Source organism: Cnephaeus nilssonii (genome assembly GCF_951640355.1).
Source record: "Cnephaeus nilssonii genome assembly, chromosome: 10".
In the NCBI taxonomy this organism is placed as follows: domain Eukaryota; kingdom Metazoa; phylum Chordata; class Mammalia; order Chiroptera; family Vespertilionidae; genus Cnephaeus; species Cnephaeus nilssonii.
The window spans coordinates 28,989,939-29,007,088 of record NC_137081.1 but is presented as its reverse complement, the minus strand read 5'-3'; the positions used below and the strand labels follow the sequence as shown (position 1 = coordinate 29,007,088).

Here is a 17,150-nt window from a genome sequence, read left to right as displayed (position 1 = left end):
CCAGAGCCTCCTGCAGCACCTGGCAGATCTCAGGAATGAAGGATGGAGGAACTTGGGTTGTCCTCCTCCAGTCTTGGGGGCGGGGGTGGCGGGCACATCACCCCTCACTACATCTTTCCCAGGGCCCCATGGAACCAGCTCTCCCCTCCCTTTCTTCCCACATCAGTCTGTTTTCCTTTCTTCCAGCTTTCATCACCACCTGACCTAACACTTGCTCACAGGTTTTCTCGGTGGACTGGTGGACTGCCTCCCCAAGCAGAATGGAAGTTCAGGGGACCAGGAACACTGTCTTGTATTCTGTGCGGCTCTGTCCTCGGACCCCAGCTTAGAGACGGGAGCATAATAGGTGCTTAGTTAACTCCAGTCGGATGAATGGAAGTTTGCCTCCCAGCACAGTGCCAGGCTAGTCACAGGCGGTTCAGAGATCCCCTGCTTGGAGCTTGGAGGGGCTACAGTTTCTTTCTCCAGGAAGGCATGCTCCCTAGGTCCTTCCCTCCACGGTCCTCGGGGAGCAAGGCCCCCAGCTCTGGCTTCCCCTCTCTCCTCTCGCCGGGATCTGGGGGCCATAGCCCTGTGCTCCCCGACCCCCGCGGCTGTCAGGCGGGCGCGGGCCTGGGCATGCTCAGAGCGAGCAGATCCTGAGGCGGGTGGCGGCGGGGGAGGGGGAGGGAGCGGTTGCCGCCGCCGCTGCTGTGCGCTCGCGGCCCGGGCGGAGCTGCGCAGTCTTCTCGCTGCTGCGCCAGGACAGCCGGCGCGCAGCCGTGCCCACAAGTTGCCGGCAGCTGAGCGCCGTGCCGCCTCCTCCTGCTCGAAGCCCCCTTCGCCCACCCCGCGGCCCTGGCCGGCTCCGGACGCACATCCCTGGGACACCCACCCCAGATGTAAAGCGGACCGCGCAGCCCCTCGCCCCCAAGCGCATCCACGGAGTCTCGCCAGCGTCTCCTCTGCCAAACCCCACGGCTGGAAGATGTGGCAGCCGGCCACGGAGCGCCTGCAGGTAAGTGGCACCGGGGCAGCCAGGGGCCAGCCTGGAGGAGGAGGTGGCGGGCCAGAGGAGCCGAGCTGGCGCCTTTGCCCACTTGCAGGGATTTGCCCCAAATATCATGTAAGATGCATGATATTGTGGGCTTAACCTAGTGCCAGGCAGGAGTGAGGGGGTAATACATTGAGCAGCGTATCACAACTTTGGGTTTGGGGGTGCTTGTTGGAATAGATAAGGTTGGACTTTCTGACCGGCAATGTTAGATTGTATTCCACTGGTCTGGGGTTAGGATTTTTGCATCCAGAAATTTTTCTTCTTTTTGTCTCCAGGAAAGACAGGACAAATGATTTGTGAAAGCATCCATTGGCCAATAATTTGGAAATATCAAGCTTGGTTTGGCTTGGTCATGGTATGCTACTTATTTCTTTTTCTTCCCCATTCGTTGGCATTCTCCCTTCATCTCCCCTGAACCTCAGCTCCCCCAGATATTTGAAAATCAGAAGTTATGTCCACGCCAGGAATAATTATGTCCTGGGTCATCCCATCAAAGTTTTCCACAGCTGTCTACTGAGACCCCTTTCGTTTGGATCCTGAAGCTCTGGAATTGGGAAAGAGGTCACAGTGAGAAAGAGCTGCGTTGTCCGAGGGGCCCCTTGGGGCCCCGGAATGGCCCCGACTTGAGGTTTGATGACTTCCTTTTGCCCGAACATATTCTCAAGAGGGAGGGCAGCTGCTCTGCCAGATAAAATGCACGGAGTACTGCAGTTAAACTTTTGGCAGGCTCAGAGCCACATTGTTCCGTAGTAAAGTTTGAAGAAGTGCTTAAGTGGTAAAATATAGCACCGTTGGAGTGTGTCTGAAGAGTTAGGACGGTGAAGGCCAGGCGCCCTGGCTGGCTTGGAAGGTTTCTCAATGAAAATCCCAAGCTGCAGACTGCTCCTCAGAGGCTGGGAGAAATTAATCTGTGAGTTCTCACACTGAGGAGTCACCTGCTGGCTCCACTGCGGTTGCCAGAGGCGATGCCCCACAGCCCCTGTCCACGCCTCTCCGGCCTGAGACCAGTGGTGCTCCCATGAACAGAAACGGAGCCACGGGGCCCACCCCCCAGGGTCTCCAACAGACGAAACAAGAAAAGGAACCTTTAGCCTTAGCAGTGGAGTGGAGAGTGACCAGCTTCTAACACCCTCGCTGTCTTAGTGAGAGAATGTCAGCACTGGGTTCTGAATGGTTGGCCAGAGGTGATGTAAGTGGATTTCAGCCGTGGCACCCGTGACACCTATTGTGCATGGGAATTCCTCCTTCAGTTTGGGGTGTGGGTTCTGTTCTAAAGGAGGGGTAACTGAAGGGTGGGGTTGGAGGGTTCCCCATCAGGTGAGGTGGGGAGCTCTTGAACACCCCTAGAGAGCTGAGAGCACCGTTCTTTAAGATGGCTCTTCTGACCTGGTGGTCAGTGCTTGGGCAGATTTTGTGGATTTTGTCCCTTGAAGTTATTTGTGCCGGCCTGTTTCCTTTAGGGACTGCTGTGTGCCCTGGACCCTTGGCAGGAGAGAGCTCTGGCTTGCGTTCCGCGTGGCGAGCGTTGCTTGCTAGAAATGTCCTCCTGGCTCTTCTGTGAAATGTACACATGTCCATTTGGCAAGCATCTGGTGTGTTACAGTTTGTGTTTGCAATTCATTTATTTCATTTGGAGATGTCATGTTGAGAGGGCCTGGGTGTGGGCTTCCAAAGCTGAGGTACACGGGGCTGATCACTGACTAAGATCAAGTCACTGCTGGAAGGTACTTATCAATAAGGGGCTCAACCTCATGCTCCCCACATTTAAATTAGTAACCAGCCCAGGGCCCTTAAAACTGTTTCCAGCCTTGTGATTATGAAAGTGAGCCACATGGAGAAAAAAAAACTTCTTCATATTCATGGCCTCTTCCCAAAGAGCAGCTCGACACTTCTTTAAAACACACACACTTTGTATGTTTTTACTTTTCACTCTGGGGGAGGGAGACGCTGAGTGTGAGGTGGTGAGTGAGCCGCTTGTAATAATATTTTATTTACATTCCTTGTGGTTATCTTTGTCACGGTCTCTGACGTCTGGGATTTTTTTTCTTCCCCTTTCTGCCCTCAAGGCATCACCATATAGGAACGTTGGTTTCCGATTCCTCTGTGGATGGGATGCCTTAGCTTGCCCAGATTCTGTGGCCATAGGGAAATACATGATGAGTCCCGCTCTTTAATGAAGCACCACCCTTCCCATACAAATCTCCTTGACCTTCTCCTGTAACCTCATTAATTTTTGTCATTAATTTTTAATGCCAACATTCTAATTTAGATGAGCTGGAGTGAAGAAAATGCTCCAAGGATGCTTTCCCAGAGCTTCCTGTTAGGATTAAAGAGTCAATCTATTGTACAGACACCTAGAAACAAAAGAGGCATGGGAAGCAAAGAACGGCATCTTTTCTTAGTTGGTTTTAGTAGCTCCTATTTGATGAGGCCCATGCAAAGGGTCTGTGGCCCAGAGAGTGTGGCAGAACTTTGCTGAGGCTAGATGGTCACCCTCTAATTTGCGTTTGAACAGATGGCATCTTTGATCCAGTAGGAGTATCATGATCAATACCCACTTTTTCGCCAAACAAAACAATGCTGGTATTTTCTGATTTGAGGATTTGCTGTTTGACCCAAATCCAGTCCAGGCAAAGCGACCTGTTACCCCAGCAGGCCCGAGCTGGGAAATTTCCCATTCAGTCACACAGACCGCGGCAAGTTCGTCTGCTCCCTTGAATGTTAAAACTTCTGCATCCCACTCCAGCCCTCGCTGCAAGCTTCTGCCATGAAAAATATAATAGTATCAAAAGGGATATGAGGGTTTACATGACCACCCCAACTTTTAAACCTGAAGGAAATCTGAATTCTTCCCTTTCCCCTTCCCCTCTGAGCAGCAGACTTTTGTTCTTGGAAGGAATGGGGAAAGTTATACATTTTTAAAGAGAGAATTGAAATAGGCTCTACTCAGAGACGTAAAGGGCACTTTTGAATAGAAAACAGCTAGGTATGGATTTAAAAAAAATTAGATGAGATTACCTCTGGCCTCAATATTTAAAGTTTGCTTGAATATCCTGATTGTCTCGATTATTGGGGTGGATCCATTAGAAGTGACAGACTCATCCATGTCAGAGTGCGAGCTCACTTAGATATAAGGAACTTGGATTTCCACTTTCCCCCTGAAAAGTGAGATAGAAGAACCATCCAGATCATCAGCTGGAGACCATTAGACCTGGCCCCCCCGACAGAGAGAAAACCTTGGCAGAAAAGACATTTTCTAGGCAGACCAAATGGACAAAAGGAACGTGGAGCAAGGAAGATAGTGGCAGCGGCTCCCTTTTATGGAGCACATGCTGTGCGTGTGGCATGTCCTATGGAGTTTTATTTGAATTACTCAGCTCATTTACCCCCCTAACCACTTTTATCCCCATTTTATAGGTCAAGAAGCTGAAGGCTAGAGAGTTTAAATGATTTGGCCGGGGTCAGACAGCTAGAAGTGAACTGGGCGGGCATTGGAACCAGGAGGTTTGTCACCAGCGCTTACCTCTTCACCACTTCTCTGTAGGGCAGAAGGCTAATAACACAAAGCAGGATGCTCTGCCTGTGTTGGTGCTGTTGTTATTAATAAGTAGAATCAGCACCCTGGTGGTCTTGTTGGCTCAGAGAGGCACTTTCCTATTTCGTGTTGAAGCAGCGTGGTTACCTATGTTGACCAAGGGCTACCTTCTTTTGGATAGCCCAAATCTCTGAGGGATGCAAGCTGCTGTGTCATACTTATACTGAAATTCCAAGTGCCATTTTTTTAAAATATACTTTATTGATTTTTTACAGAGAGGAAGGGAGAGGGATAGAGAGTTAGAAACATCAATGAGAGAGAAACATCGATCAACTGCCTCCTGCACACCTCCTACTGGGGATGTGCCCGCAACTAAGGTACATGCCCTTGACCGGAATCAAACCTGGGACATTTCAGTCCGCAGGCCAATGCTCTATCCGCTGAGCCAAACCGGTTAGGGCCCAAGTGCCATTTAAGAATCTTCAAGTGGAGCACATAGCATTTGTTCAAACTAGAGACCTTGAAAGCTGGTGATCAAGCCGGATCATGTCTGTAGTCATTCCATATATAGACCAAAAATGGCGGAAAGAGAGGGAGGAGGTTGGAGAGTTCAAGAGCAATTTCTTAGGAATAAGCAATAACTACTTGTACAGGGGCACTGGTCTCTCACTAAATCAGTTCTAGATTTTGTTATTTTTCTTCATCCCTTTGAACAAGCACAAAGCATTGGGCCTTATGGTTCGTAAAGAAAACTTGGAGTTATTATTAATTTACTTCCCTCAGAAGTAAAATGCTATCATTTTGGTCTTTCTCTGAGTTTGTCAGCAAAATCTTTACCAAGTGACTTGCAAAATGCTAGCCTTGGAAAAAATCTCTCTGCCCTTTGTTTACCCATTGCTTCATGTTGACTCTACTGGGTTATCTTGTGGTGTTAGGCAAATTTTGCACTTTCTTTGATGTTCCAGGTTAGCTCTCTCCTCCCCACTTCCCAAGCACTGACTCTATTGTACCATGTAAATTATTAGTCCTATAAATCGGGTCCTGGAAGTGTTGGCCCTGGACAGCCCAAGGCTGCTGGGGATCAGGCGCCCTCCACAGTACTATTTGACTCCAAATAGCAGCAGTTCAGGGACCCGTTAGTGGTCAGCAAATAAAACTAGTCCAGAAACCCTCAATGACTACAGTGTGCTTCCCGCAGCCCCCTTGGGCCCACATCTAAACGGAGGCTTTGTTTAAGTAGAGCAAGAAGAAATAGTTGAGATGTTTGTCCACAGACCTCCTTGGAAACTAGTGGGATTAGTTGCTATCATTTTATGTTAATTTAAAAAAAAAGTTTTCATCCCAATTTACCTGCTAACCAGTGATACAGCATTGGGGTGTTCCCCAGGTCCAAGCCCTCAGGCCAGGAACTGGGAAAGGACAGTGTCAGGGATAAGGCACAGGCTCGCTTGGTGCCTTTGGTGTATTTCTATGCTGCCAAAATCTCAGCGAGCTCTCTCAGTGAATGCAGATGCACGTGGGTCGCTCATCTTCCCGAGGACTCTTTCTCAGGCCTCAGGGCCCAGGGCCTCCTCCCACGTCCCTCATTTGTGGCAAGCGAGGTCTCACTTTGATAAGGGAGGTTGCAATAGTGAGAAAAATACCATCTCCTCTGCTTGTTGAAGCCTGTAGACGAGTTGGGTTTTTAATCACTTGCACCTTGGGCTTTCATAACTCACATGGTTACTAAGGGACCAAGATTCAGATTCAAACCCTGGTCTCCAAGTCTTACTCATGGTTGTGGGTTGACTGGAGTCCTCCCAAAAGATATGTTGAAGCCCTAACCCCATTACCTGTGAATGTAGCCTTATTTGGAAATAGGGTCTGTTCAAATGTAATAGAGTTAAGATGAGGTCATATTAGATTAGGCTGAGCCCTAAATTCAGTGAGAGACTTGAGGACACAGAGGAGACACAGGACAGGAGGCCATTTGAAGGTGGAGCCAGAGCATGGAGTTATGTTACCACAAGCCAACGAATGCCAAGGATTGCTGGCAACGTCCAGAAGCGAGAAGAGTGAAGGGTGTATTCTTCCCCAGAGCCTTTGGCGGGAGCACGGCCCTACCAACATCTTAATTCTGGACTTCCAGCCTTCAGAACTGTGAGAGAATACATTTCTGTTGTTTAAAGCCACCCAATCTGTGGTAATTTATTAGAGCAGCCCTAGGAAACAAATACACTAATGAAACCATATTGCCTTTTGGCTATGTTCTCTGTATTTCTGAGGGCTGGTATGCCTAAAGTTTATACGCTGGGGCACAATGAATGTGCTTATGCATTGTGCTCTTTTTAATGCTGAGTGTGAATTTATTTACTGTGGGTTTGAAAGAAAATAAAAACAGACAATAGGGAGCAAATGGCTTCTCTCTGCCTTATCTGCTACTGGTCAACATCCTAGGAAAAGGCAACAAAAGGAGGGCCTCTGGAAAATACAGCTGATACCTGCTTCAAGAGAAAGTTAACTTTGTTAATTAAAATTATGGCTGGTTCCTGGCTGGAGTGGCTCAGATGGTTGAATGTCATCCTGTGCACCTAAGGGTTGTGGGTTCGATTCCTGGTTGGGGCACATACCTAGGTTGCAGGTTTGATCTCTGATTGGGGTGAGTATGGGAAGCAACTGATCAATACTTCTCTCTCTCTCTCTCTCTCTCTCTCTCTCTTTCTCTTCCCCACTCTCTAAGAATGCCCTTGGATGAGGTCTAAAAAAAATATATCGCTGGTATGTGAAAGCCAGTCATGTAAAGCAGATCTAGTGATACTTTTTCAGACAGGCCAAGACCAAGGGAGGGCTGGGGGTGTATCCTCAAAAACAAGTCAGTCTGTGCAGGGTCTCCGGGTGGTGGCTTTTGGGATTTGCTCTTCCCAATTAGGAAAAGTGTAGATTGATTTAGAATCCATTTCAAATCCGCCTCCAGGACAGCCTTGGAGTGTGTCTGGTTGATTATCTGTATCTGGTTGAATATTTGGTGTTGTTTTCATTTTCACTTGGTAACGGTGTAAATTATTTTAATGAAGAACCCGTTCCTATTCTGGAATTCACTTGTAAGACAAAAGGGAGTTGTCAGGAAAATGCCCCTGTTTCATGCAGGGGCCATGGAGGCGCCGTTTCCAGTCCCAACGAGGGTGAGGAGCCTGGTCGCTATAGAGCGGCTCTTCTGGGTCGCATTTCCTAGGGTGGAGTGGCTCACGTTTTAAAGTGCCGTTTTACTTCTTATTCTCCTCCTGGGAGGGAGTGAATACTGCCTGTGTGTGTGGGAAGGGAGAGGAGTGGAGAGGTGCCAGGAGAGAGGGACTCCTTAATTGTTATCCTTCCTCAAGAATAGATCCATCCTAATCCTTGCAGTTTCTTTGTAATTGTGGGTCTGAGGATAAACACACAGCTTCCGCAGGCCCTTCTGCTTACCACAGGCTTTGATGCCTTCCCCTCAGGACGGCTGGCTTTTCCTCAGGTGTGTGCCCCTGTAATGTGGGGTGGTGGAAACTGCTGTGTACTTTCTAAATCTTCTGTGGATGTTCCCTGTGGCCTGAGCAGGGGCTGGGACCATGGGACTGGTGAGTAGCTATGTTGGTTTTGATGTAACCTCTTGGTAGCTTAGCATATTTCCTAGGGTTGCTGTAACTAAGCACCACAGACTGGGGGGCTCAAGCAACAGCCTCACAGTTTTGGAGGCTGATGTCTGATATCAAGGTGTTGGCAGAGTTGGTTCCTTCTGAGGCTGTGGGGGAGGATCTGTTCCATGCCTCCCGCCCAGCCTCTGGTGGTTCGCTGGTCAGCCTTGGTATTCCTTGGCTTGTGGCAGCATCACTCCAGGCTTCTCATGGCTTTCTCCCTGTGTGTCCAAATTTCCCCTTTTTATAATGAAGATATCAGTCATATCAGATTGGGGCCCACCCTCCTCCAATAGGGTCGCATTTTAATTAATTAATTGCATCCATGTTGACCCTCTTTCCAAAAAAAGGCCACATTCTGGGGGTTAAGACTTGTACATATGAATTTTTGAGGGATAAAATTCAACCCATAACTCTCAGTGTGGAGTTTTCTTTTTGGTATCCTCCGTGCACCAATATTATTCTCCCTACTGGGATCAACCATCCAAGAAAAAGAAAAGCAATGAGAATTTTTTCCAAGTAAAAGTACCGATGTGAAATGTATGGAGTGGTGCATCTGTTACATGCCATGAGGTCATGACTACTATTTTATACTTGATTAAAAAATACAAAATAATATATGCTTAGGGTATAAGGTAACAAATCAGACAGTTTAGAAGTTTATAAAAAAGTTAATAATCTTTGTCCTTTCTCTCATTCTCAATTCTACTCATGAAGGACACTCATGTGATCTGTCTGGTATTATTTTTCCAAAACTTGCTCTAGGTTTTTGCAAACATATGCAAATGTATAGATACATATGTAGGCTTCCTCACATATCTCAATAATATAATCACAATATATGGGTGTGTGTGTATATAAACAAACAAATATATAAATATATAAACTTACATATATTTATATATTAAATATATACAGGCTGTCCCAAAAAATGTATATACACTTTAACAGCTGATAGCTCAATTTTGAAAATGAAATATATGTTAATAAACACTGCCTTTATAATTATTCAAAGTGTGTGTATACATTTTTTAAAACACTCTGCAATTTTTTCCCCCATGAAAATGTTTTAAGACTCTCTCTTCTGATCAGTACATGTAGCTCCAAATCATTCCTTTTAGTACCTACATAGAATTTTGTGGTGGAGCTGGACTGTAATTTATGGAGTCCTCTCTCTTTAGGGGAATATTTCAGACATGTCCATGTTCCTTCTTTTTCCTCCCTTGTAAATAATACTGTTATAAAGATCTGAGCCTTATCCTTGTACTTGTATTTCTCTAGACAGAACTGCTAAAATTGGAGTTGCTGAATCAAAGCATAAGCATGTTTTAAATTTTAGCAGGACTTTTTTGAGAGTTCTGCTTTTTGATAAGTGTCTGATTTTGACAAAGATGCAAAGAAGATAGTTCGCTGGAGAAAGGATAGTCTTTTTCAGCAGTATGATGCTAGAATGATTGGATATCCATATGCAAAATAACAGCACCAACAACCCTCAAAACTTTAGTCCACAGCTCACCTATACTGTATACAAACATTCACTCAAAATGCATCATAGATGTACATGTAACACCTAAAACCATAAAACTTGTAGACAAGAACAGCAGAGAATCCCTGTGACTTCAAATACATCTGTGTAAAGTATCCAGATAATGGCCTGGCCGGCGTGGGTCAGTGGTTGAGCTTCGGGCTATGAATCAGGAGGTCGAGGTTTGATTCCAGGTCAGGGCACATGCCCCTGTTATGAGTTTGATCCCCAGTGGAGGGCGTGCAGGAGGCAGCTGATCAATGATTCTCTCTCATCATTGATATTTCTCTCTCCCTCTCCCTTCCTCTCTGAAATCAGTAAAATCATATTAAAAATAAACTATCAAGATAATGGACAGATCCATCACACCCAAAAGTTTCTTTCATTTGGGCAAAGATCTTTTAGAACAATAACAAAACCACATTCAATAAAAGAGAAATAGGGTAAATTGGATTTCATCAAAATTAAAAAGTTCCCTTTTAAAGATATTTATAAGAGAATGAAAAGATAAGGCACAGACTAGGGGGAAATATTTGAAAATCTTCTATATATATAAAAGCCTAATATGCATAGTGTCCCCTCCGGAGTTCAATTGACCAGGAGTTTGATCACTTGCTATGATGTGCTCTGACCACCAGGGGGCAGCATGGAACAAAGGAAGGCCCCAGCTGGCAGCAGGCAGCTGGGGAAAGGAGGCCCGGCTGGCAGCTGGCAGCCGCTAGGGACCCTATCCATGCACGAATTTCGTGCACTGGGCGTCTAGTATATCTATAATATAGGACTTGTACCTAGGCTAAATGAAGAACTCTCAAAATTCAGTAATAAGATAACCTGATTATTTTTTTTAAATGAGCAAATGATTTGAACAAAGAAATTATGTGACTAGGAAGCAAACACATGAAAAGATGTTCAACATCATTAGACAGTAAGAAAATGCAAATTAAAACTACAATGAGATACTGCTGGGCAACTAGAGAATAGCTAAAATTAAAAAGGCTTTGACTGTACTCAGTGTTGGTGAGGATGTGGAGGAAGTGGAACTCTCAGATGCTGCTGGTGGGGATGTAAAATGATTGACAGCAGAGTAGCAGTTGCCTGGGGCTGGAATGGGAAGAAGGGATTTGAAAGGGCCTGAAACTTTTGGGGGTGTGGAATATGTTTAACATCTTGATCATGGTGATGGTTTCATGAGATATACATATGTCAAAACTCTCAAATTATGCAGTTTATTATATGTCAACTATACTTACATAGAGCTGTTAAAGTCAATGAAATATTCATCGTATGCCAGGTACAGTGCTGGGTGTTGGGGAAACTAAACACTTCATAGTGTCTGTCCTCACGTCTGTGAATTCTGTATAGCTTTCATTTTCTTTAACTGGAAATTAAAATTCTAACCCAGAATGTAAATAATATATTCTCTATTTTTCTTAGACTTCCATTCTCTCTTTTCCAAACATTTCATTTAGTTCTTGAAATGACATTTTTCATCAATTCCAATTTGCCCGAGGATTTTAGCGAAACTAGTAGTTGAGCAAGAGACGAAAGCCAGGAGGAGGGGATGGCAGTGGGAGTTCAAGTTGGTGTCTTTTTTATCCTTTCTCAGGATGGCCCCTTTCTCCTTTACAAATATGACCACTGGCCCTGGCTGGTGTGGCACAGTTTGTTGGAACATAGTCCATATACCAAAAGGTGATAGGTTCCATTCCCAGTCAGGGCACATACCTAGGTTTTGGGTTCAAACCCCTATCAGGGTGCATATGGGAAGCAATTGATCAATGTTTCTCTCTCACATTAATGTTTCTCTCTCCCTTCCTCTCTCTCTCAAAACAAAATATAACAAAACATATCCTCAGGTGAGGATTAAAAAAATATGGCCATCAGAAATTTAGATAGGGTTCAACAGCTTTACCAATGGCCATTGAACTTTAGTAAAGAGCATATTGAGAAGCATTCACAAAAGTAACTTTAGTTTAAAAATGTTTTTCCCATCAAGGGGGAAAATTTGAGGCATTTGACTTAATCTCTTTTAAAGTAAAGGTCAAGAAGTATAAGGCATGTTCAGTCAATATGTAAGGAGATTATTTGCATATTGTCCAATCTAAGGTCTTATTGAGGTGATGGGGATACTGTTAACAATGAACAGGAACAGCAGGTGTAAACTGAATATCTCCTGGCCACCAGGATGGGTGGTCACTCCCATGTATGGGGGATAAGATGCTCAACCACTTTTCCTAACTTTTTCGCTTTGTGGGGTGGAGGAAAGAAATGAAATACTAGTAGGTTGAGGTGAGGGACAGCAGATGGATCAGAAAGCTAGGGAGAGGGGGAATTGGGGAGTTGAGGGGGTAAAGGATGTGCAGACAAAAAGTGAGGAAGAGATGGCAAGGTGGAGGGAGTTACACAGGCACGCAACACTCCTGGCATGTGTGCAGGCCCCTCAAAAGTCAGCTGACTGTCACATGGTCAATGCAGCTGTTGGCAGTGTATTCATGCTTCCTTCCAGATCCTTCCAGCAAAGACATTGATGCTCATACCTGCTCAGTGTTTTGAACACTTTGGTGGACTATCTGGCTCTCTTGGAAATACAATGTTTTTAGATGAAGAGCCTGGAAACTTGTGGAGAAAAATAGAGCATATCCAAAGGCACAGGGGTGGGCAGTTTGAGGAAATGGGAGGTGATGGGAACACGTCTTTAGGCTACGAGTTAGGTTCCCTGTGGTTTACACAGTCTACCAATGGAGAGACCTTAGGGTTTTTAGTTGGGCACTCATGGATACACATTTTGGCTGAGTCAATTATTTAGGGGTTACTTCAGCCTCTGATTTGTATTTTCTCAACTTTAAAATGGGGGTAACAGCATTTAGCTCCTGACTATCGATTGAAATAAGGAAGGCAAAGTGCTTAGTAAGGTATTTGACACTTTGTCAGGAACCAGTAAATACTAGTTTCTCCCCCATTTCAGATCCTGGGGTAAACTAGGTAAAATGCAGCACAGCATTTTAGAGTCAGGTGGCTAAGAGAGGTTTGGTGTTTCCCAAAGTGTGTTCCATGGAACACCAGTTCAGTGAGCTGCTCATGTTAGTCTTGCCACTAAGGGTTCAGTCTTTAAATAAGTTTGGGAAACGCTAGGTAGAATAAAGTGAGTCTGGCTTACTGCAGGACTTCTCATAGCCTTTACGATGCTTCTACCCCACGAATTTCTAGGTGAGAGAGGGGATAATCTGTTCCTTATAAAGGAGCTTCCCCCAGTCCCTGGCGCTTCAATACAGAACCTGAACTTCAAGTTGACAGACTGTGGGTCTGAGGTTTGGCTCTAGCTTAGAAAAATGTTTCCTTTGGCCCTGTTCAGTGTATATAAAAACTTGACAAATTAGTCTTTAGGATTGAAAAATTAAAAGAATTTATAAGAAAATCTGGGCTTGCTGATTATCTCCAAAAATGGGAGGGTCTCAACACCATGAGCCTGGATTCTCACAGTGACCACTGATCAGCCAGTGTTCCATTGGGATGGGATGTGGCTTCCAGCTCGTCCCAGCCTTACAGAGCACGTCTCACTAATTCACATAATCTGCTGGGAACTTGAGTCTAGGACCAAAGTCTAGGCCAGGTCCTTCTCTTGGCTGATGGGAGAACTGAATCCCAAGTTCATGTATTGTTGGAATCAGGGTCGGATTCTTGGTCTCCTGACTCTCAAAGGCCAAGGTGATAAATAATTGTGTGACTAAGTTTATTTGTTCAGTACCATTCATTGCTGTCCAGGCACAACTCTCATAACTCACCTTTAGCTTCCCGGAACCTAATTTCTTTCTCCTCTTTTTGGGGATCTTGTGCAGCTTGAGTGGGGGATGCCGGGAAGACATGCACAGGAATTGGAGTTGCGTTGCCTTTCTTGTTTTTTTATCTTGAGCATCTGGGAGGGCTTTCAGGCAGAGGTGGGAGCCTTTGCCAATTTTTCTCTAAATGCAGATCTCTGTTTCCTGGATAGCCCAAGCTAGGCAAGTGAAATTTCTCATTGTTGGGGCATCGGCTCATTTGGGGCATTGTTACTGCCAAACATTGTAATAGATTACTTCCCAGAAAAAGGGGATGTTTGCAGGGTGGAGAGTAGTTTTTAATTTAGTGGATTTCAAATTTTCCTCACAGATTATCAGCCTAGGAAGAACTATTCAAATGTTCTTTCAGGAAACCCAATTGAAAGACATCTGTAATGGTGGCAACCCCTTTATATTTAAGAACCCCCATTTCCACCCCCAAAAAACACTCAAAAGTACTTTGCCCATGTTTCCTGGTCATCTTGGGAGCAGATCTGTAGCCGCATTCGCTTATCTTGCCAGGGATGTCACCGTGCTATTTAATTCTGCCATGTCCTGGAGAGTTTCGGGATTCTGATGATGTTTAGCATTAAGTGTACATGGAATTTGCCAGAAGGTGGCTTGAGCTATGAAACAATGAGTTGGACCTCCCTCACTCTACCAATCTGCTTGGTTCCTGAAAGCACAAAGCTATGCTTCCCAGTTCCCCAGCTCTCCCACATCCCTCTGAGTTAGCCTGTCTAAGCTGTAGGTTTGACAAAGTTGCCTATTGCTCTTCCATCTGGCCTTTCAGTAAAACTTATATGAATTTTATTGCTAACTATTCTAACAATTATTGCACCCTATAATCAGACTCAGGTCTATCTGTTATTAATCTAGCTATTCATTCCCCTAATCTAATCTAGTCTAATATGATTTTTTCCTATAGCACCTTTTAAAACCAGAAAGTCATCTGAAATAGTTTTTGCTGCACAAGGTTAACTCTGCAATAGCAAACAAGGAGAGAGGGTGCTGAATGCAAAGGTCCTGGCCAATATAAAAGTTCAGTAATACATTAGATGCTTATATAGTTCTGAAGAGGTTGGCTTTGGTTAGTAAGAAAAAAATTCAAATGCTTAGAAATTCTTTTTAATTAAGTATAGAAATATTGAAACATTATGCTAAAACTGAAATAAAACCTTCCAGTACCAGTGGTATCAGGAAGGGAGGCATTTTGTTGTGCCCAAGAACCTGGACTAAGGATAGCTAATATAATTGAGCCTGAAACTTTTAGCTCTGAGCTTCCTAGCAGCCTAAGTGAGAAAAGAAACATAACAAGTTACTTAGTCTTCGTTATATAATAGAAGAATGTATGTCAGCTCATCGGGAGCCCCCAACTTTTCCTTAATTTGAAGACCCTGGAAATTATCATGTGGTTCTTTATGTGGGACATTGTAACACAGACTGTTGGGCAATAACATTAGTTGTTGTTTTTGCCAAAGTTGTCTCTAGAAGCTGAAAAAATAAACAAGTCAGTAGGAATGCTAAGAGTGTTTATGTAGAAGTAGAAGTGGACATCTGTGTTTTTTTTGTTTTTTTTCTGCCTAGCTTCATTTCCCATCTTCTCGTAACTGATTTTGCGCCCTGATTTTGCTTTTGTGCACTATTCTTTCCCTACTCCAGTTGGGGGATAACTTCAGTCAGTTTAAGGGGGGACTGTCAACCAGTATGTCCTCCTTTAGCTAGGGGGTCGATGTGTGTCCTAAATGGCTAGATTGATCAGACAGGTTTCTCAGGAGTTAGAATCCTGAGGAGGGTGACAAAAGGCTGAACATAGCCCAGACCGATCATTCTGACCACCGTGATCTGAAGAAACTCTTATCCTGCTGCATAGACCCAGGAGCTGCTTGATCTTTGTCCTTTCAGAGTTGGTCCTTCTGCCCTCCTTTCAATCCACTGTCACTGCAATCATTTGTTTATTTTTCTGCTCGAGTGAGCCATTGGTGTCCAGCGCTTGCAACCACAAACTCTGATTGCTATGCAGGTAGAATTTTCCATGAATCCATTGATATGCAGTCTTTAGATTCTGATTCACAAATTGTGATGTGTGGAGCAGAGCACATGTATGGGGAAAAGTGAGGGGGTCATGCTTAAAGGATCTCTAAGACACCAACCAGAAACCCATGGATGCACACATGTCCCTCCTGATGGGTCTACTTTTCTTGCAAAAAGTATGCGTGCTTAACTGGGAATGAAGAAAGTCTCCAAGCATTTTTTTCTTCCTTGGAATTTCTAATGCACACATCCTCCTTTAGTAAGTGCCACAGAACAAAAATAATCCTAATTATCCTATAGTCCTGGCTCACGGCTCCCATGTTCTGGCCCATCCTTGGAGAACGATTTTTGTCTTTGTTGTTTACAAGGGTGTAGCCTGACTTTGGCATCTGCTATAAATCTTAAGGTTTTTATAACTTGGATGTCACTCTTGCCTTCCTGCCAAATTTCTGTACTGAAAAAGGAGAGTGTCATTTTAAGTAATGATGCTTTCACTGCATCCAAAATAAATAAGGTAATTTTGGTACACATTATAAAATGAATCTCTGTTGTCTATGAGTCTGGGGTAGAAATGGTTTCAGGGATACAAACAGCTGTTTTGGCCAAAGTAGCTGAAAAGACACAGTCTCAGGCTGTCTGAGACTCAGATCTTGAGAAACATTTGTAGTTGTTGGTTAAAAATGTGAATGTCTCCTTAAGTTCACTCTGGGACAATGTGGGTTCTTTAGTCCAGAAAGTGAAATACCTCCAACTTTGGCAGTCCTGGCCTTTTGGGTAGAGAATGTAGTTCCCTAGTTAGTCTTCAAGACCTGCTTTGCCACTTGATTTAATGCAAGGCGGAAATCTTCAAAACAAAGCTCTCTGGATCCAGGAACGTTCATCTGGCATTGGTTAGCTGTGGTGTCCCCCCGCCCCCTTCCCCGTTCTACCCCCTTGTCTTTTCTCTAGGAGCTCGATGCTTTGTGGAAAATGAATGGCTTTGCAAAAGTGCAAATTTGGGAGAGTGTTGTACAACCAAAGAAAATTCAAATTAGTAGTCCCCCTGTGAGAATCCTCTTGGGGAAATTAAAATTATATTTAAATATTCTCGTATATAGTACAGCCAATATCTGTTTTTTTTGGATGTTGACAGACTGTCTGAATGATACAGCTCAATGGTTTTCTGGAAGCAAGGCGATCTAGAGAATGAAGAATACAGTCTAAAAACCTACTGTTTTTAGACTCTCTGCTGTGTTAATGGTAAATAGCCCAGACTCAATGCTGATCTCTTTACTCCTTGGCCCAGAGAACAGGCATTTTTCTTCATAAGGTAATTTAATGCCCTTGTAGAACAGGGGCTGACCCGTGAGATATGTGCATGTCCTGAAGAGGAGGGGACATGTGCTGGCAGGGTACCTAGGAGCAGGGCAAGCATTCAATGAAAACTTGGAGGGAGTCTTTTGAAAATAAAACATGATTTGCAAGGATCTCAACTCTACATGTTAGGTATGCTTACTCTGTGTTTTGGGCCAACATCTGTGTTTTATCCCCTTAATTTTTTTTTTTTTTTTTGAAAGAA

The 17,150-nt window shown here is 44.4% G+C and overlaps 1 protein-coding gene across 1 annotated transcript in view; it reads left to right on the top strand.

The window, feature by feature from the left end:
• Positions 1–703: 703 nt before the first annotated feature.
• Positions 704–17,150, top strand: part of PID1 (phosphotyrosine interaction domain containing 1) — a 199,803-nt gene continuing 183,356 nt past the window's right edge. Inside the window, exon 1 of the mRNA XM_079783208.1 lies at positions 704–997. Coding sequence (XP_079639334.1) covers positions 968–997 — 30 coding nt within the window. The 5' untranslated portion in view covers positions 704–967. The remainder of the gene's footprint in view (positions 998–17,150) is intronic.